Genomic DNA, 19,489 nt, shown 5'->3' with positions numbered 1-19,489 from the left:
CGGTGGTAGTGGTACAGAAACAGTAAAGGATGAAGTAGTGGTGGTAGAAGAAGTGGTCGTTGAAGAAGAAGAAAAGGAAAATGATGTCTTGGTCCCAGAGACTCAGGAGGTGACTTTCATCGCAGGAAATTATAAAGAGCCTCTAAGAAGAGAAGACGAGGAACTTCTGATCAAGGAAAGAGAAGAAGAAGAGATCGCGGTTGAAGAGGCCAAGGAAGCAGAGGTTGCATTGGTGACCCCTGACATTGCGATGGAGGAGGTTGCATGGGGTGCACAACCAGCAGAGGCCGAGAAGGAAGATAAGAAGAAGCCAACAGAGGCCGAGAAGGAAGAGAAGAAAAGAGAGAAGCAGCCAGCAGAGGTTGAGAAGAAAGATAAGAAGAAGAAGAAGAAGAGAAAGGGAAAGAAGGCTGAAGAGGCGGAGTCTTCACGTCATCGCAAGGAAAGAACAAAGAGCAAAAGGATGATGACGAAGATGAAGAGGCCAAGAAGAGGAGGAAGAAGAAGGAGAAAGAGGAGAAAAGATTGCATCGACAGAAGAAGAGGCGCCTAAGAGAAGAGGAAAAGGCAAGGTAGAGGGCTGCGAGCCCTGAGAAAGATGGAGAATCAACCTCCGTAAGGGAGGATAGGGGAGAAACGACGTAGCTGTTGGAATCACCGCAACCGGTAGCAACATAATTGGTTGCGACGAATGAAGGAGAAGAAACAGAGGGAACCCCCCATAATGCAGCATCGTAGGGAGAATGCGCCGCAGGGGTGTAACATCAACCCTCAAAGTTTTATTTTAGCTTTGGAAGTGGAGGAGAGAAAAAGAAAAGAAGAAGAAGAGAAGCAAGAAAAGATGGAGAGGGGCAAGCTCATCATCGCAGAGGGGAATAGAAGAAGAAGATTGGAGTTTGAGGAGATGCAAAGCAATAATGAGCTTGCCTGACTTGAAGAGATCCGGAAGCGCGAGGAGGAATAGCGCCTATTGCTGGCCTCTGAGCTGTTTGAAGAAGAGTTTGAGAGAGAAGAGAGAGAAGAAGAAGAAGAAAAAAGGAGGAAGAAGAAAGAAGAGGAGAGACTATTTTTGGAGGAGAAAAAAAGGAAGTGCGAAGCTAACAAGAAGCGCTTATATAAGAGTAAGGGCAAGGAACTCGCTGAACGTGAGAAAGAAGAACATCGCATGGAGTGGGAAAAGAGACAAAGGCAAGCAACCCACCTTGCACAGGCAAAAGGAAAGGACATAGCAGAAAGCAGCAAGAAGCGGTCATAAAAAAGAAAAGAAAACGATGACATGTTTATCGAGATGGGCTTCTACCCTTTGCCTACCCCACTACCTGACCTCATCACGAGCGTCATTGTGGAGCATGGGTGGGACACGTTTTGTCAGTGCCCATCCATCATCGTGCCTCAGGTAGTGCAAGACTTAGGCGTCTGCATGGAAATAGGGATGCGTTGACTTTTAAGGGAAAGACAGTGCACTTCAGCGCAAAGGACATCAATGAGCTATATCAGATGAAGGACAACCCTGATGCACTAGGGAATGAGATTATTGATGATCCTACAGAAGAACTGATGGAAGACGCGCTGAGGGTACTAGCGCAACCGGGCACACGATGGTCGGTCTTACCTAAAGGAATCCGCACCTTGGAGTTTATGTTTTTGCTACCGAAGGGAAGGCTCTGGGTTTATCTAGTCAAGAAGCTGCTAATCCCAACAACGCACGACAGAACTGTATCAAGGGATCGGGTAATGGCGGCATACTGTATTGCTCGCGACATTTGTATCGACGTGGGGCGGTTGATCGTAGGGCAGTTTAGAGCATTGGTGGGGCATATACGGGAGCAGTACTTCTTCCCGTGAATCATCTCAAGCTTATGCCTAACTGTGGGTGTAGGCATTGATGAGGAGCCCACGCCTGAAGTCCATGACCTCATCAACATTAAAATTTTGAGGATCCTCCTCAAGGATTCCCCGTATTGCCCCGAGCTGCCAGCAAAGAGACCTGCGATCGATTTGAATGCGCCGCAGGAACCTAGACCAAAAAGAAGACAAAGAGAAGATAAGGGAAAAGAAAGGGTTCATGAGTCACCAGCGCAAGATCCAGAGCCCACAAACCCTCTTCCCTTAGTTATCTGATCTCTAAGCCCTCCGACCCCGCCAGCGCAACCCTTTTCCCCTTTACATGAACCTTTTACAAACCTTCCTCTTGTCTCCAACTCTCCTGTTATTCACCTAGCAGCCCCACCTTCACCAACAACTTCATCACCATACCCCACCATCCCACCGCTGCAAGTTGATGACCCACACGATTTGAGTGAAGGCACATCTACCCAACTCCAAAACGATACTGGCGAGACATCGCAGGCACAACCATCCTCCACCTCCCTGGCTATTAAGTTAGTTGAAATGAGAACCCTCTTCTCTCAACAGCAAGAGCTTGTCTCTCAGCAGCATCACTTCTTCAATCATCAATTTGAGGTAGCAATGGAGGGCATTGATGAGATTCAATGCAGTGTTGCGACTTCAAGGGAAGCACTCATCAATATCTAGCGTAGTATGCATAGAATCTTCCTAAACCAAAGGCAGATAGCGGAGCACAATCAAGAGTATTTCAACTTTTTTACCGCCTATCTGCATGGTCCGATGGTGCCTCTGCATCTGAGGCAACACTTACTATTTGATGACGCTTCTGTTGTGCCACCTCAACATCCCCCACCGGATCCCCCTGCTCCTCAACCTTAATGTTTACTCTTTCTTCCAATTTGAGATTTTTTTTTTAATTTTTATTTTTATTCGGCCATTCATCATTCATCATTTAATTCTTTTATTATTTGTAAGTTACTCAAATTCTTTGACTCTTGTACAGGTAATAGAAATTTTTTTGTAATGTATTTATTTATAATATATCTATATACTTTGTTAATAGTCAATACAATCAGAGTATATATTCACTTTACTTTTTGCCTGTGCCTCATTCTTTATCTTCCTTTGTTAATTTTTGTGACATTCTTAATCTTTTATTTTTACGATATTCATTGCGTTGCTATGATATATTATATGTTTACACTTAGAAACATTTCCCATACTTAGTAAATTCTGACTAACAGTTAGTTAACTCTTAGTTTAGCAGTACTTTACCTTTTATCTTTCAAAGTTCTGCTCAAACCTTCTTTTTGAAATTTTCTTTTAAGCGTTTGTCTAGTCTACCCAAACAATGCAATGAGGACCTTGCTCATCTTTAAATTTGGGGGTGAGGAAGGTCTGAGCATATAATATCAAGAATATGTAGTATTTAAGAAAATGTGTCCATTTACCATTTACCATTTAAAAAAAAAAAGAAAAAGAATAATAAAAAATAAATATATATAATATGTTATGCAAAAATCCAATGTCAGCGCAAAGGAAAATTTCAAAACTATTCCCAACCTGATAAGAGTTTAGTTGTAAAGGGAGCCTACTCGTAGTTGGATGTTCGTATGACACCTGTAGGAGCAAGCCAAAACGAAGGTGGGTTTCCTAAATCTAGGACGCATGTGTTGAATGCAAAAGTGTCCCCAAAGCTTATTCCTAAGTCTCTACTCTTTTCCTATGCGATGATGCAAGATGCACAAAGGCAAGGTGACCGCACACAATCATCTCCTATCTCTAGGATGCATGCGATGCGTTAATAGCAAACTGTGCTTATTCCTAAGCTTCTATCTCTTGATTATCGTTCTAATCTGACTCTCCCGAGCTTAGATTCTAACCTGACTTTTCCAAGCCTAGATCTTGTCCTTAGACTACCCTCCTGAGTATCTTTAATGGACGAATGAAGCATACATAATACAAGATGATTGCATAGAATGAATATCCCCAGTTAATCTGGCTAAGTGCTTCTCAACCCATTTAACAAATTTAGCTACTCATGCGTAAATAGTAGAGAGTGAACAAATATAGAAAAGTGAATTCCATTTTTATAAATAAGTTGAATACAAAATAGAAATGGAAGATAAAGGTAGAGAGCCTGGTAGCAATCCCTTGTTGACCGAGGCTTTTACACTGGCAATCTCTATTTGATTCAAAAGATATTCCTGCTTTTTCAGGAAATGGCCCTCTTTCTGATCTTGAAGCTCTCGACGCTCTCCCAAGCTCACCGGAACGATCTATCGGCACAACCTCCTTCTCTCGCTTCCGCCTTAAGATAAAATAAAATCTAAGAACAGGGCTAAACTATGAACGAAAATTGTGAACTCGTGAGCAGCTGACTTGTTAACCCTTTTTCTGAAGGATGCCTTCGATATTTATAGAGCTTTCAGGGTGAAAGGCGGCTTCTTTCTTATGATTGCACAGATGGGATGACTTTAATTCTTTGACTGATGCGACGAATATTTGTCAGCGAAAAGCTGAGTTTACTTGTTATCGTTAGTGGCTTGTCAACTTAATTCGGATTCGACCGTCATCAGCTTTCTGTCCCATCGTGATCCATTATGCCTTTCACCCTATGCGCCCACCAAGTTGCCCCGGCTCTATGCGGCAATTCTTCTTGAGCAGATGTTTGTGAGCACAAATCACCGCAAAGCCTTGCGGTAATGCTGCGCTTGTCCATTGATTTCTTATGATTGCGCTTTTCGCCTTGCGTCAACGCATATTCTGCATAAAAACACAAAAGTTAACTGTTTTTATGCGATGAACGCATGCGACCACAATGTTATAAACTTAATGCTTTTTGGACGCAATCTAACATATTTCATCAACACAAACCCTCATTGTTTAATAACTTAGCAATGTAATAACGTGCATTTCTGTCCGTTATCAAACCCCCAAATTTAAACAATGCTTGTCCTCAAGCATAGCTAAAGTTCCTTTAGCAAGTCGACCACAATTCTCTTTTCCTAGATTTCTCAAGGATACTTCATTCAAATCCTACACACCAAAATTTCCTTAAGTCTTATTCAAGTCACCTCTAAAAATATTTCTAAGACCTAGGGACCACAAGTTTAACCTTCAAAAGAACTTTACTAAATTTCGGCATTGCATGATTTATTTCAAAAAGAAAACTTTTCCACCGGGGTGTCAAATGATTTTTATCCTTGCATATTTCTTGACATTATTATTTTTTTCTGACCTTGCACTGATCCAAGTGCTTTGCCTTCGTTTTGGCTTGTCCCCACGTGTGTCATGTGGACATCCAACCACGAGCAATGCACTCTTCCTCAGACTAAACTCATACCTACTTGGCAGCGGAGTTGCGGTCATTTATTTATGCGTTGATCCTGACGACTTACTTTCGTTTTGGCTTGCCCCCACGTGTGTCATGCGGTCATCCAACTACGAGTAAGTGCCCTTCACAACTTAACTCTTATCAACATGGGTTTTCCCATTGCGTTGACAGTGGAGTTGTTTTTTTTTTTTTAGAATAGCAAGGTAAAAAATACATACCTACCTCACCCCCAAATTCAAAATGCGGCAATGTCCCCATTGCCAAAAGATTAAAAGAAGTCATGCGATGTTCTTAGGAAGCTATGTAAAGAGAGTTTGAAAGAAAGCTAGTAGACCTCTAACTTCTAGAAATATTTCACGAGGTGACTTTTCTAAGATTAAGTTGATTCTAGTATATATGAGAAAAAAATAGAAGCATGTGTTTCATCATTGAAATCATAATTGGCAAAGAACTCATGCGATGACTTACTAAATTTATCAATGTTAAATGATTGCGGTAACCAAAGAGGATGCGGTGATAAAACGTTCAAAATCAAAATGCGATGTGATAGTGCAAAATTTGAAATAAAGTTCAGGAAGAATACAACTCCCAAATTTGCGCTGTCACCTGTATTGTTTGTTGACGCATCCTGCTTCGCGGCGATCTTCTATCTTTTGGATTGCGGAGACGACGTGAAATTTCATCTTCGTATAGTGCCTCCGCAATCGTGTACCTTGATCGTTTGCAAAGAAACATCGAGAGGGTCAAATGATAAAAAAAAATTAACATTTTTTTTTTTTTTTTTTTTTTTATAGAGAAGTGATAATAAGTAAAATGTTGATAGATAAATGATGATTAAAGTGTCGAAGAAATGAGAGTTCAAGAACCAAACAAAGGATACTCCAAAAGGCTTGCACCCCAGATGATGTTGCTTGCCAGTGCAGGGGCCACTCCATTTTTCTCTATTCCGTGTTTTTCAGGTCCACAGAGGTCTTTTCTTGTTGAAAATCACCCCCGCAATATGCCTTAACTCGCTGCCCATTAACCTTAAATGTACGGCTCTCGTCCTCAGTGATCAGTGCCACTGTACCATGTTGGAATATTTCTTTAATGATGAAGGGTCCAGACCAGCGCGATTTTTACTTGCCAGGAAAGAGCCATAGCCGTGAATTGAAGAGCAAAACCTTTTGTCCCACATGGAGATTTTTACCGCATATGTGTTTGTCATGCCAGCGCTTTGCACGCTCTTTGTAGATCTTTGCATTCTCATATACGTTAATCCTCCATTCCTCTGGCTCGACCAGTTGAAGTTTTCTTGCTTCTCCTGCTTTCTTCAAATCAAAGTTTAGTTTCTTTACTACCCACAGTGCCTTGTATTCTAGCTCCAGAGGCAAATGACACGCCTTACCAAATACCAAAGCATATGGGGGCATACCTATGGGTGTTTTAAATGCATTATGGTATGCCCACAACGCATCGTCGAGCTTTGCTAGCCAATCTTTTCGTGAAGGCCTTACCACCTTCTCAAGTTTCAGCTTAATCTCCCGATTGAACAACTCAGCCTGACCATTCGTCTGTGGATGGTATGCGGTGGCCACTTTGTGGAGAATGTTATATTTACACAAAAGCTCCTTGACAGTATTATTGACAAAGTGGGACCCTTCATCACTTATTATGGCACGTGGGGTGCCAAAACGAGTGAAAATGTTTTTCTTCAGGAATTGAGAGACTACCGCCGCATCGCTTGCAGCGCATGCCACTGCCTCTACCCACTTGGATACATAGTCGACGACTAACAAAATATAGATTTTACCATTCAAGGGAGGGAATGGTCCCATGAAGTCGATACCCCATACGTCGAACAACTCAAGCTCCAAGATGATGTTCATCGGCATTGCATGTTTCCATGAAATGTTACCTGTGTGTTGGCACCGATCACACTTCATCGCGTAGTCAGCTGCATCCTTAAACAATGTTGGCCAAAAGAATCCACTCTATAAAACCTTGGCTGCGGTGCTTTGTCCTCCAAAGTGCCTACCATATGGTGAGTCGTGCCATTGCGATAATATGCGTTGTTGAGCAGCATTTGGTACGCAAAGTCATAGAATCTGATCTGCCCCCTTTTTATATAGATTCGACTCATCCCAATAATAATATCTGCATTCATGTTTGAGCTTCCTCTGTTGGTGGTAGGTATAATCTTCGAAGTAATGAACACTTTATCATTTTTGAAAAAAACTTTATAGTTTTATTCCTGCAAACAAGAGATAAATATTAGATTCCTTTTCATAGAAGGAATGTAATAAATATTTTTAAATAAAATGTATTTATCTCCTATAAATAACTTCATATCTCCCACTGCTTTAGCTGAAACAACCTCCTAGTCCCTACCTTAGGCTTCGCCTTCTGCCAATTGTCTCAAGGACCTTTTTCCTATGAGAAAGTATAGATATGATTAGCGACACCTGAATCTATTATCCAGGTTTTATCGTTTCCACTAAACACGCTTCAATAGCAAGTAAATCATATTTATCTTGTTGTTAGAATTTTATATTTTCATCTATTGAGTTCAAAAATTTAGATGAGTATAGAGATCGAGGACAATCCTCTGTTAAAACTCTTTTAGAACCGACTGCTAGTAATTTGAATGTCGAATTGATTTTACAGTTAACTAATTCGGAAGCGAGTATTCTAGAAGAATTCGACATGCTGAAAATTTTAAACAAATTCTAATTTAGTAAAATTGCACCTAAATACAAAATCAAGTTTTAGCAAAACAAGTAATAATGTACCCATAACCATTATTTATTTGCAACAATACTAAAGTGAGTCAGAATAAGTGCTTCCGAGGAATAGTCAAATACTCCTTCACTAAAGAAAAATAATTTTGACCAAACACTATCTCCAAAATAACTCTTATTCCTATAGTCGTTTAATTACCATTTTCGGTCAGACATCACTAACTCTTTAGTAATTATGTAAGTGTAACCCTCCGTTTCAAACCTCAGAAGTCGGCCCCAACTATGCTACCAAAATGGAGAGCCAAGATTGGAAATGGACCTAAGAAATTCTATTCATTTCTGGAGTTTGAGTTGTTCCGAATCCTATGTTACAACCTTTCGAGGGGATAGCCATCGTTAAACGACTAGCAAAGGCCGCTTAAAGCAAACTAGCAGGCGCAACATATGAATCTCGCGATCCAAACTAACGGAAGAGATCGCAGGACACATTGACACATATCATTCACCCACTTACTATGAAATACTTCCCCATTCACCTTGCTCTTGACTCAAACAAACACTTTCCAAATGGAGGTCATTCCCAAGGTGACATGAAGTGTCATATGAATCTCACGGTGTGAACTTTGTGGGAATGTGAAAGTTGAAATCAAATGTATCATATACTTGATTTTTATTTGAACGAATTCCCCTTATTCACCTAAATCTTGATTTATGAAAATACTTTCCGAATGGAGGTCACTCCTAAGGTGACACGAATTACCATTTAAATCTTGATTGTGAACTCTTAGGGACGTGAGAGCTAAAAATAACATATCATATATGTTAATCTCCCACTGATGTGTTCTAATAACTTTATCATATCAGTTATTGAACTCCCACTGCAGTGTTCTTCTATTAATTTATGTATATTTATACTTAGGTTCATTTCGGCTAATTAAACAACCCTAAGTCTTTGTGGTTTATCCAAGTATAACGCTTATAAATGGACTTAAACCTACGATGTCTAGGCGATAAACCATTTTATTACCTCACACTGCCCATGTACGCTTATAAAACTGGTTAACAATGCTCAATTATTCGGCCATAATCCCCAGGTAGGAGGTGTTTCGTAGACTGTTAACTTAAGTACCTCTAGCCTTAGACAGGATATATACCGATTGAGTTTGTAACCACGTTTCACAAGATGTTAACCTATTTTAATTTATTAAAACAGGTGGTTAACCTATGTGATCACGAAACTTAACTTTATTATGGATTTTAATGTCTAATTAAATTTTATAACAACTTGTAAAAATTAGACATGCTTTTACATGCACAACATACATAAAAGGCATTCAAATTTAATATAACAGTTATATTAAATAACAGAAACCCTAAACATGCATTCTATACATTATAACAATTTATAACATATATAATGCATGTAACATGCTTCCTATGATGAGATTTAAAATCTAAATGGTATACTATATGCACAAACATATTTAAATTTAAATACAACATACATCACATGCATAATTATTTAAATAATACTGATATGGTTAAACTTTGGCATCCTAAGCAAGCAAAAATAACTAGTTTATTATAAAACAGGTCCAATAACGACTTCAATTTGGTGTAGAATTGCCCAAACCGACCCAAACCGGACCTGAATCGCTCGAACTAGACCTCTAAAGCATCAAAATGGGTTGAACCAGTCTAAGAATGGTTGAACTAGACCAAATTGAGGCTGAACCGGTCAAACCAGAACCTTTCCTGTACGAATCGGATCAAACTGCTAGTTACTCAGCTGGGATGAGCAGCGTTGTAATGCTCATCCCAGCGTAGCTTTGTCAAGCACAATGTTGCAATGCCCAAGGGCAGTGTTGCAACGCTACCTGGGCAGAAGGCTATCCTCCAGAAGCTGCTCCACGACCTTGCTTGCTTCAAGCTTCAAATTACAACCTGATTTGGACTCTAATGATTCCAAATAAATTACAGACTCTTGAGCACACACGTAAGTGCATCAATAAGAGCCAACTACAAATTTAACTTGGAAATCAAAGAGAAATCTAATGCCAAAGCTGAAAAATATCCATATCAGTCCATAAACATGCAACTTCAGAAATTCACCCACCAAAACTCAAATTAACGTTAATTGAGTGCTTAAATCACTCTCCGATACCAATTGAACGGATATACTAGCGTGCAATGGAAATAAACAAAATCAATAAGTGCTCTAATTATATTTAATTTGAGTTCTAAAGTATGATTTTACAGAAAAATCAAGAGGGTTAAGCTGCTCTTCACGTGAACTCAGCTCCAAATCGTTAGTGAACCACCAAGAGATCTTCTCTACTATTCTCAGCCTTGAATTTGAGTAAATTTATGAAGGGTTTTTTTGGGTTTGAGAGGAAGAAGATGATGAAATTGTAAAAACTAATTTCTCGAGCTCCAATCTTTTATCTTCTTCTTCTTCAATTATGAGGTTTTTATTAATCTTCAGCATGCAAGCATCCATCAGCCATTAATGCCAACAGCTAGTTGAAGATTCCAAGTGGGAATTGTTTGTGTTTGTAGGAAGAACACCTTTTACTTGGAGGAAAGTAGGAAATTCCCACTTCAAATCCCATGTTTCTTTAATTTCCAATTTCTAATTTCTAATTTCAATTAATTCAAAAAATTAATAAAAATTTGATTTAATTAATTCATAATTTATTAAATCTATAATACCAAAATTCAATTTCTTAAATTGAATTAAAATGGAAATTAATTTGATTTTTAATTAATTAACTAATTTAATATCAAATATTAAATTAATCACACGTCTAATTTTAAACGTGAATCTTATTCATGTAATTGATATTTAAATCAATATTTAGATATTATAAACTCTCCAATTTCATTTAGTTTCAATAAATTAAATGTTAATTATATCGAACATAATTATACAACTCCTAATTTGAATTTGAACTTATTCAAACTCAAACCCTATTTTGAATTTGAACATTTTTCAAATTGAAATCCAATTTGACATCATTCCAAATTCACTCAATTTATTAATTCAGGGTGTTCATGTTTTATGAGCTAGTAGAGGGACCTTATAGACATATAGATCATGAGCTCTAACGATTTAAGATTAATTGGCTAAAACTCTTTAGACCAAATTAATAAGTATTTGTTAACTATCAAGTCACACCATTATAGCTCGATAGTTTCACACACTTCACTATAGATATATTTGTGTTCACATGATTTAACTATAACTAGTAAGTCGACCATTCATAGGTTATTCGTAATAACGGCTGGGTCAATATGCTGTATCGATATTACGTATTGTTCCTTAAGTTCCTATTGATCCTCTAATGAACTATTGGTTTATGATAAAAAAAATCGGATCCCTCTCGTGGCAACGAGAGGGTGGGGCCCCTTGTTCAAGACCTAGATTCAGTACTTAAGAGAGAAACCTTTCTTCTATCCCTAAATCGGGTAGGCGTGAATTCTTTATTGCACCCTATGTCCTCAACTATCTACCCAGTCTTACCCCTAAAATGGGAGGCTTATTGAGCCGATGCTATTGAGCCAACCCTCACCTATGAAAATCTAAGGTTAATCTTGAATAAATAGAAGTTCATAATTAGCTCAGGATTAAGATCGAGTTACCTAGGTCATCTAAGCAAAATAGTCAGTCTTAAACAGTAAACAATGTTATAAAGTAAGAATGACTTATTCCTTGGTCCTATGCAAACTCATTGCATAGGTCTCCCTCACTCCTCATGTCAATAGATGAACGAATCAAGATCACTTCATTTGTTGCACTTTTACAACAACTTGTATTCGCTACAGAGTAGGCTGCATCCAATATTATTTCCAGAATAAGGCACCCAACCTTATTCGTATACTATAGACCATTTTGGTTATTTACTTGAACTTGATCATCTTTATGTCTCTACTTAAAGTTTAAGTATTCATGTAATAGCCATGGATCTTAGGTTATTGGATTTAGACTTTATGAATGTAATTTAAAGATTCAATAACAACTTTATTGAAGGAATGTTGAATAACATCTTTATTGATAACAAAATATGTTTAACTTTACATATTGCGAGTTTTAGGACACACAACTCAACACATTAATCGTAATTATTACGGTTTTAACATTGATTAACTGTTTCAGCTTCCACTCTTGATGAGCCAAGTGACATCTCAGATCGACTCATTGGATTAATTGATATGCCTTTAGAACACATAGGCCCAAGGTGTTGGGGCTGATGCCCTAAATCTTGTGGTCTTGTAGTTTGTAAATTGTCTTTGTATAGACATATTATTTACTTAATAAAATAAGTGTTATTTTATTTTTACATTTAGTTGCATTAACCCAAAACTAATAAACTAAGATCAAAGGTTATTGGATGTAACTTAAACATGTATGTGGAGACATATAGATGGATCATGTTTAAGTAATAACTTGAACGGTCTGTAGTAGATAGATAAGGCTGGGCACTTTATCTTTGTGACACTACGGATACGACTCACTTTGTAGATGTTACAATTGTTGTAAAGTGCTATAAATGATTTGAACCTGATCATTCATGTGGAGACATATGAGCTGAGGTATCCTATACAAAGAGTCCGCATAAGACTAGACCATGAAATGATTAATCTCTCTTTATAACGCCGTTACTAGAAAAGACTTATATTTCACCAAGATGACCATAGGTGTTAAGGTTGATGCCCTAAAGTCTCGTGTCCTGTAGTGTATAAACAGTTTGTACGAATGCTTGTGATGTATAATATGTGATATTTACTTCACTTCTTGATTTTGCTCAGTTGAATGTTTTATTTGCTTTACCACAAACCAATAAACTAAAATCCCTGGTTATCTTAATGTAACTTAAGCATGTTTGTGGTGACATACAAGTAGATCATGTCTTAAGTGATAACTAAAATGGTCTGTATTATATGGATATAAAAGGGAATCCTTATCCTGGTAACGCTACGGATGTGGGCTGCTTTGTGGAATAATTACAAGTGTTGTGACTTGTCATAGATGGTCTGATCCTGATCATTTGTGTAGGGGACATGCAAGTGAGGGCGTCCTATACAAAGAGTTTGTATAAGACCTGACCACAAAGTGTTAACGTCTCGTTATATAACACCGTTCATGATAGAGACTTCATTTCACTAGGATGACTATAGGTAACATGACCTCAATCCTAAGTGAGTTGGGAACTCCTGCCATTGAGGGCGGTCCTTTGATTTGCATGGGTATGAGTGGCCAGACCGCCAACTCAAACCTACCACTTTGGGGATTCGTCTGATTTGGGAGCTGGAAATTTAGCTACACAAGATGGAATTCACTCCTTCCCCGAATAAGGGGTAAGTAGATAGATAGCTCCCTTAAGGGTTGATTCCAAGGCTTGAATGATGTGGTGCCACACACTTTATCTTGGCTCGAGAGGCGTTCACATATAGTTGGACTATGTTGTATTGTTCATTAGAGAGATCAATGGTCTTAAGAAGTGGGATGTAACTACAGGAAAAAACGATAAATTGGCCCAGCTGTACTTACGAGCATCTGTGAAGGGTTATCGTACTCCTGATTGGTTATATCCGATGGACACATAAATATATCTGTGGTAAGAAGAGTTTAGCTGTCGATCTTTAGTGGAATACCTGACAGTTAACGGATGGTGGATCTTGTGGTTAAAAAGTTTAGTCAGCTATTCACGTACCGTTAGAGCTTCGAGCCATAGGTTCATAAGATCCCTTTGGTAGCTTGGATAAATTGGGTCAGTTTAAAATATTCAAATTGACAAGAGGGCATTCGATTATATATGATATATTTTAATTGGTTAATTATATATTATATGATTGACTAAATGTATGAGATACATTATTTTGGAGGAAATTGAATATAAATATGATTTATATCAAGTAGAGGAAAAAACACTATAGTTGATATATGATATTAAACTATAGGTTAAGAATATAATATGATTATATTCATTATTTAATTAATTGGGCGGTTATGTGATAATTGGCCTAGTTTTTCTTCGAATTCGTGCAAAAGTGGTGTAGGAATGTATTAACAACAATGGAAGTAATAAGGATCATTTAAGCACTCTAATTCATTAATTTTGGCAAATTATAAAGCATGCTCTTGCAGAAACAAGTGAGTTTCATGACATACCTTTGTAGAACTTCTTCAAAGCTCGATCTCTAGCTGTAATCTTCTCCGAATCTTATTGCAGACCACCTCAAGATCTTCCCCACTATTCTCTTGGTGCTCTACATTGAGTTGTGGGACTCAAAACAAGCTTGAATCAAGGGATGATGGAAAATTGCTCGTAGCAGCAATCTTGTTGAAGAACACTTTCTTCAGCACGAATTTTCTCTAAAATTCTCTTTTGATTGCATGCCTCAAATTCACTCCAACCTCTTCAATATATTGCAGATCATCATGCAAAGAAGAGAGTTGCATGAGTTGCAACTCATGCTTGGAGTAACACAAGGCAATGGTGATGGATTTTGTGTGAGAAGTAGGAGATGGATAATGGAAGAACTAGCTTTTCCATTTGTGTATTGTTTTTCCAATTTTTCAATTTTATCTCAAAATCAAAACTTGATTTTTTAAAATTCATTTTGATTTTAAAACTGAAGAATTTTAATTTTATAAAATTAATTTCATTAATTAATTTTTAAATAAAAATTAACTAATTTAATATCAAATATCAAATTTTTTTTTACACACATCCAACTTTATATATTTAAATTATATTTAAATATAAATTCTCCTATTCCGTTTAATTCTCAAATTAAACACGTAATTGTATCTCATATAATTACTAATTTTCTTAATTCTAATTTGAACATTTCAAATAAACTTATCACGCTATTCTAGAGCTAGTCCAATACGAGTTAGTAGGGGGACCTCGCGGACCTACAGATTATGGGCTCCAACAATTCGAGATTAATTAGCTAAACTCATTAGACCAGATTAATCCCTATTTGTTAACTAATGGGTCATTCCACTAAAGCCCATAGTTGCACTCCACTCACTGTAGATATATTATGTTTACATGATTTAACCATAATTAGCAAGTCGACCCTTCACAGGTTATTCGTAATAACGGCTGGGTCAAATATCTGTTTTACCCTCGAGATTACGTCTTGTTTCTCAAGTTTCGACTAATCCTCTAATGAACAACTGGTTTGTGATCCAATCGCTAAACCAAACTCTCTCAGCCCAGTGAGAAGGTGGGGCCCCTTGTTCAAGACCTGAATTCAGTACTTGAGAGAACAACCTTTCTCCTATCCCTAAATCGGGAAGGCGTGAACTCCTTCTTGCACCCTATGTCCTTAACTATCTATTAGGTCTTACCCCTGAAATAGGAGGCTTATTGAGCCGACGCTGTTGATCTGACCCTCACCTATGTAAATCTAAGGATAATCCCAAATAAATAGGAGTTCATAGTTAGCTCAGGATTAAGCTCGAGGTACCTAGGTCATCTAGGTGAAATAGTCAGTCTTATACAGTAAACAACGTTATAAAGTAAGAGTGACTTATTTCTTGGTCCGATCTTATGAAAACTCATTGCATAGGACGCCCCCACTCCTCATGTCATAACATGTACGAATTAGGATCACATCGTATTATGTCTACACATAAAGTTCAAGTACTCATGTAATAGTCATGGGTCTTAGTTTATTGGATTTAGACTTTCATACAATTTATAAAATCAATAATAAATTTATTGATTATAGAAAATGTTTATCATTTTACAAACTGCGAGTTTTAGGACATAAAACCCAACAATACTCCTATTTGGACTAAAACTCCAAAGGATCAATATATATAATGTTTAGTTTACATGGAGACAATAAAATGTACAAATATAATAAACTAGGGCATTACCATACCCAAAAATTCTCCCACTTGCCCTAGTGATACAAAACTCGTAGTCCTAGTCCTACTAAGTGACTCTTGAACACTTTAGCTGAGAGGGCCTTTGTAAATAGATAAGCTAAGTTGTCTTGTGAAGCAATCTAGGTGACAATTACGTCTCCTTTTTGTATAATCTCCCTGATGAGATGGTACTTTTGTTCGATATGCTTTCCCCTTTTATGGCTTCGTGGTTCCTTTGAATTTGCAACTGCTTCACTATTGTCACAATAGAGAGTGACAATAGGTGCATATTAGGAATTACTTCCAGATCTGTCAGGAACTTTCTTAGCCATACTGCTTCTTTTGCCGCTTCACTTGCAGCAACATACTCTGCTTTCCTTGCTGCAACGAATTGCATATACATTCACGGTGGGTGCAACATGTCTGTCTTCGTTTTAATAGTAAAATTGTTTGTGGATGTGTGGATTAATGGAGTTTTCTGGGATGAAACCTCGGTTTGATTAATTCTTTTACCTTTTCGGTTAATTGTAAAGGCCCCTGCATTTTTGGGCATAATTAATTGTTATCGAGTATGTAATTCAAAGTTAGTTTGAGTTTTGAGTCATTCGTGAAGAAGTTCGGAGCAAGGGTTATTGTTCTTCAAGGAAGAAGACGATCAAGAGTTGATCGGGTTGTGTAGACGATGAGGTAGGTGATCGCTGAGTATCAGATGCTCGGGTGTCGTTTAATGCGTGAGCACACTAGACGATCGTTTAGCTTAGCAAGCTTAATCGCTTAGTACCTAATTAAACGATCACGTAGTAAATCGCATTGTAAATCGTTTACCTCTTCGTGTGTTAAGTGATCATCTAGACGATCAGGCTTCATAGCCTCGTTGTTGTCTAAACGATTGTTTAGCTTTTTGTGCTATCGTCTAGTGTGCGCTAAGCAATCGTTTACCTGCGACGTTTACTTAACGATGGAGCTTCGCCCGGCGGTTCAAGACCCGGTTCACCTGTGAACCAATTTGCTCGATGAAAAATGTAAAAGATAAAATTTTTTCATTTTGGTTTTTGTAACGGTTCATCCGGGTCCATTAATCTTTTGGTTTATTACATGAGATGTATGGTTTTTATATGTCATGTGGTATGCACATATAGAAAATCTCACCTTAGGTTATGCATTGATCATGCATCATCTCTTTATTCTAAATGTTATAGAGAAGCATGATTTAATTATGTAAGAGCATACTCATGCATCTTATAATAAAAGAGTTATATTTACACATGCATAAAAAGCAGAGATATGCATCATCTTTATATTATAATTGTTATAGTATAAATGTGTATGGAAAGCATGTTTGCTTGGTTATTACATGTATATAAAAGTTATGTATAGTAATGACCGGATATTGCATGAAGCATGACACATAGGTTTCTTTCTAAGCGTTATAAACACCTTGTTATGCACAATGTTTTTTTGTTTAGTTGTTTCTTTTAAAGTTTAAAGAGAAATTAGAACTAAAAGCAATAAGAAAGACATGTATGCTCACTTAGATTTCATTCATGGTTTTAAAATGTTTAAAACTTGGATGACATAGACCTAAGATCACGATTCTAATATGATTAGCAACCTTTAGGCTTTAATCTTTTAATCAATTTAATGAGATTAAATTGACTAATAAAAGGTTAAAGTGTAGCAAATCTATCTATAAGGGACCTTTTGTCTAAGGTGGGTTCTGGCTAGGCTGGGGTATTTAAGTTGACGGAAACATAACACCCCTACCTGGGAATCTACCTGGAAAGGTGAATTAGATAGATTTGATGCATGCATGCAAGTTAAGTATAGTTCATTAAAGTGTTTAAATGTGACTACTTGAAATTGTTTAATTCATAGACAAAGGTTATTTATAAGTGGACTTAAAAAGATGACTTAGACTAAAATCAGTAGCCGGATTGTCTAGGTTAATGAACCCTTAGGTAGAACATTCAGTGGGAGGTACTTGAGGCATATGATGCTTCATTCAAACCTTTCATGTTTCTTCTATATAGTCCACACCGTGAGATCTACCCACGGTCTCGTGGCACTTTGGGAGTATCCCCCTAAAGGATGGTGTTTGGGTAGGTCAATATCAAGGTAGATGGAGAGAGTGTTCATAGTAAGAGGGAGTGGGAAGTGCGACAGCGTATCCCATGGTTTCCCTCATTGGATTGAGTAAAGTTACTGCGCATCGCCTTGAGGCACCCTGGGAGTGTCTCCTTATAGGATGGAAGTTTTGCGTGTTTCTTTATTTGATCTCCTGTAAGAGGATAACGTTACTTCGTCTCTTGTCCTAATCTGCTTCTTCCCTATGGTGGGCTCATTAGGGTGGGACTCTGGCGTCGAAAGCGAGGAGTCACACTTACGTGGAATTGTTAAAGGTTAACAGTTCTTGACCAAATAAATGGTGGCTGTTAGGTTCAGTTCTAAGAGTTAGTTCTGCCTAATAGTTGAGAATGTCTCATCCCAGTGAAGGGGCATCTAATCACCCCATCAGTGATGTTTGTCCTGCCTCATTGGGGCATCATTGCAAAATAGAAGTCTTTCACTTAGGGTACTTCGAAACTGTTTTGCTAAAATTAATTGGTTAAAATGTGGTTTAGCAAAATCTTATAAAAGTTTGTTTTTCAGCAACAAGTTTTTTAAAATGGCTACAACCTCATTAGCTTTGCTTAGCATCAAGAAACTTACTAGCGTCAATTTTTCAACATTGAAACACATGATCACGGCTATTCTAATCATCGAGGATCTCATGTTTGCTGTTACGGAGGCCTGTCTTCCTATTCTAGCTCCCAATGCCGCTTGAAATGTTCGGAAGGCATACGAGTGATGGACACGAGCAAATGAGAAGGTTCGAGCCATATCTTGGCAAGTCTTAATGACGTCTTGGCCAAGAAGCATGAGCCCATGGTCTCAGCGCGTGAGATCATGGAGTCCCTACGGGGGATGTTAGGACAACCGTTTGAATAACTCAAGCACGAGGCTCTTATGTATATATTCAACTCTAAAATGGAGGAAGGAACCTCTGTTCGTGAACATGTACTAAACATGATGGTCCACTTGAATGTGGCGGAGTTGAATGGGTCTACTATCGATGAGAGTAGTCAAGTTAGTATAATCCTACATTCTTTGCCGGAGAGCTTTTTGAACTTTGTTAGCAATGTGATTCTTAAAAAAGTGAAATACACCCTTACAACTCTCTTCAACGAGTTGTAGACATACCAATCTTTACTGAAAAGTAATGAGAGGAAGAGGGCTGAGGCAAATGTTACTTCATCCTCAAGGACGTTCCATCGAGGTTCGACTTCAGGAAGGAAGTCTGCACCTTCTACTTCTAACTCTGCAAAGGGAAAGAAGAAGAAGGGTGGTAAGGGTAAAGGGAAGGCGCCTGCTAACCCGCCACCTGTCGCCCCAAGATGGCGTCCATCGCCGGTTGAAAAGGAAAAATGTTTCCATTGCAATTAGGACGAACATTGAAACAGGAATTGTCCTCACTGGCTGAAGGAAGGGAAGGCCGCCAAGGCAGATAAAGGAAAATATGATTTACTTGTACATGAAACATGTTTAGTGGAAAATGATGATTCTGCTTGGATAATGGAATCGGGCGCCACTAATCAAATTTTTTCATCTTCAGGGGATTAGATCCTGGCGGCAGCTGGAGGTTGGTGAGATGACGAT

At 38.0% G+C, this 19,489-nt stretch overlaps 1 protein-coding gene across 1 annotated transcript; it reads right to left on the bottom strand.

The window, feature by feature from the left end:
• Positions 1 to 6,126: 6,126 nt before the first annotated feature.
• Positions 6,127 to 6,597, bottom strand: LOC150031727 (uncharacterized). Its single transcript, XM_090308259.1, has 2 exons — positions 6,312 to 6,597; positions 6,127 to 6,248 (listed from the first exon to the last, which is right to left on the bottom strand). The coding sequence occupies exons 1-2, from the start codon at positions 6,595 to 6,597 to the stop codon at positions 6,127 to 6,129; spliced, it is 408 nt and encodes a 135-aa protein (XP_090164385.1).
• Positions 6,598 to 19,489: the final 12,892 nt, after the last annotated feature.

The sequence above is a fragment of the Benincasa hispida genome, chromosome 12, assembly GCF_027475165.1.
Source record: "Benincasa hispida cultivar pf3 chromosome 12, pf3_genome.v1.1, whole genome shotgun sequence".
NCBI lineage: Eukaryota > Viridiplantae > Streptophyta > Magnoliopsida > Cucurbitales > Cucurbitaceae > Benincasa > Benincasa hispida.
This window is presented reverse-complemented; position numbering and strand designations above follow the sequence as displayed.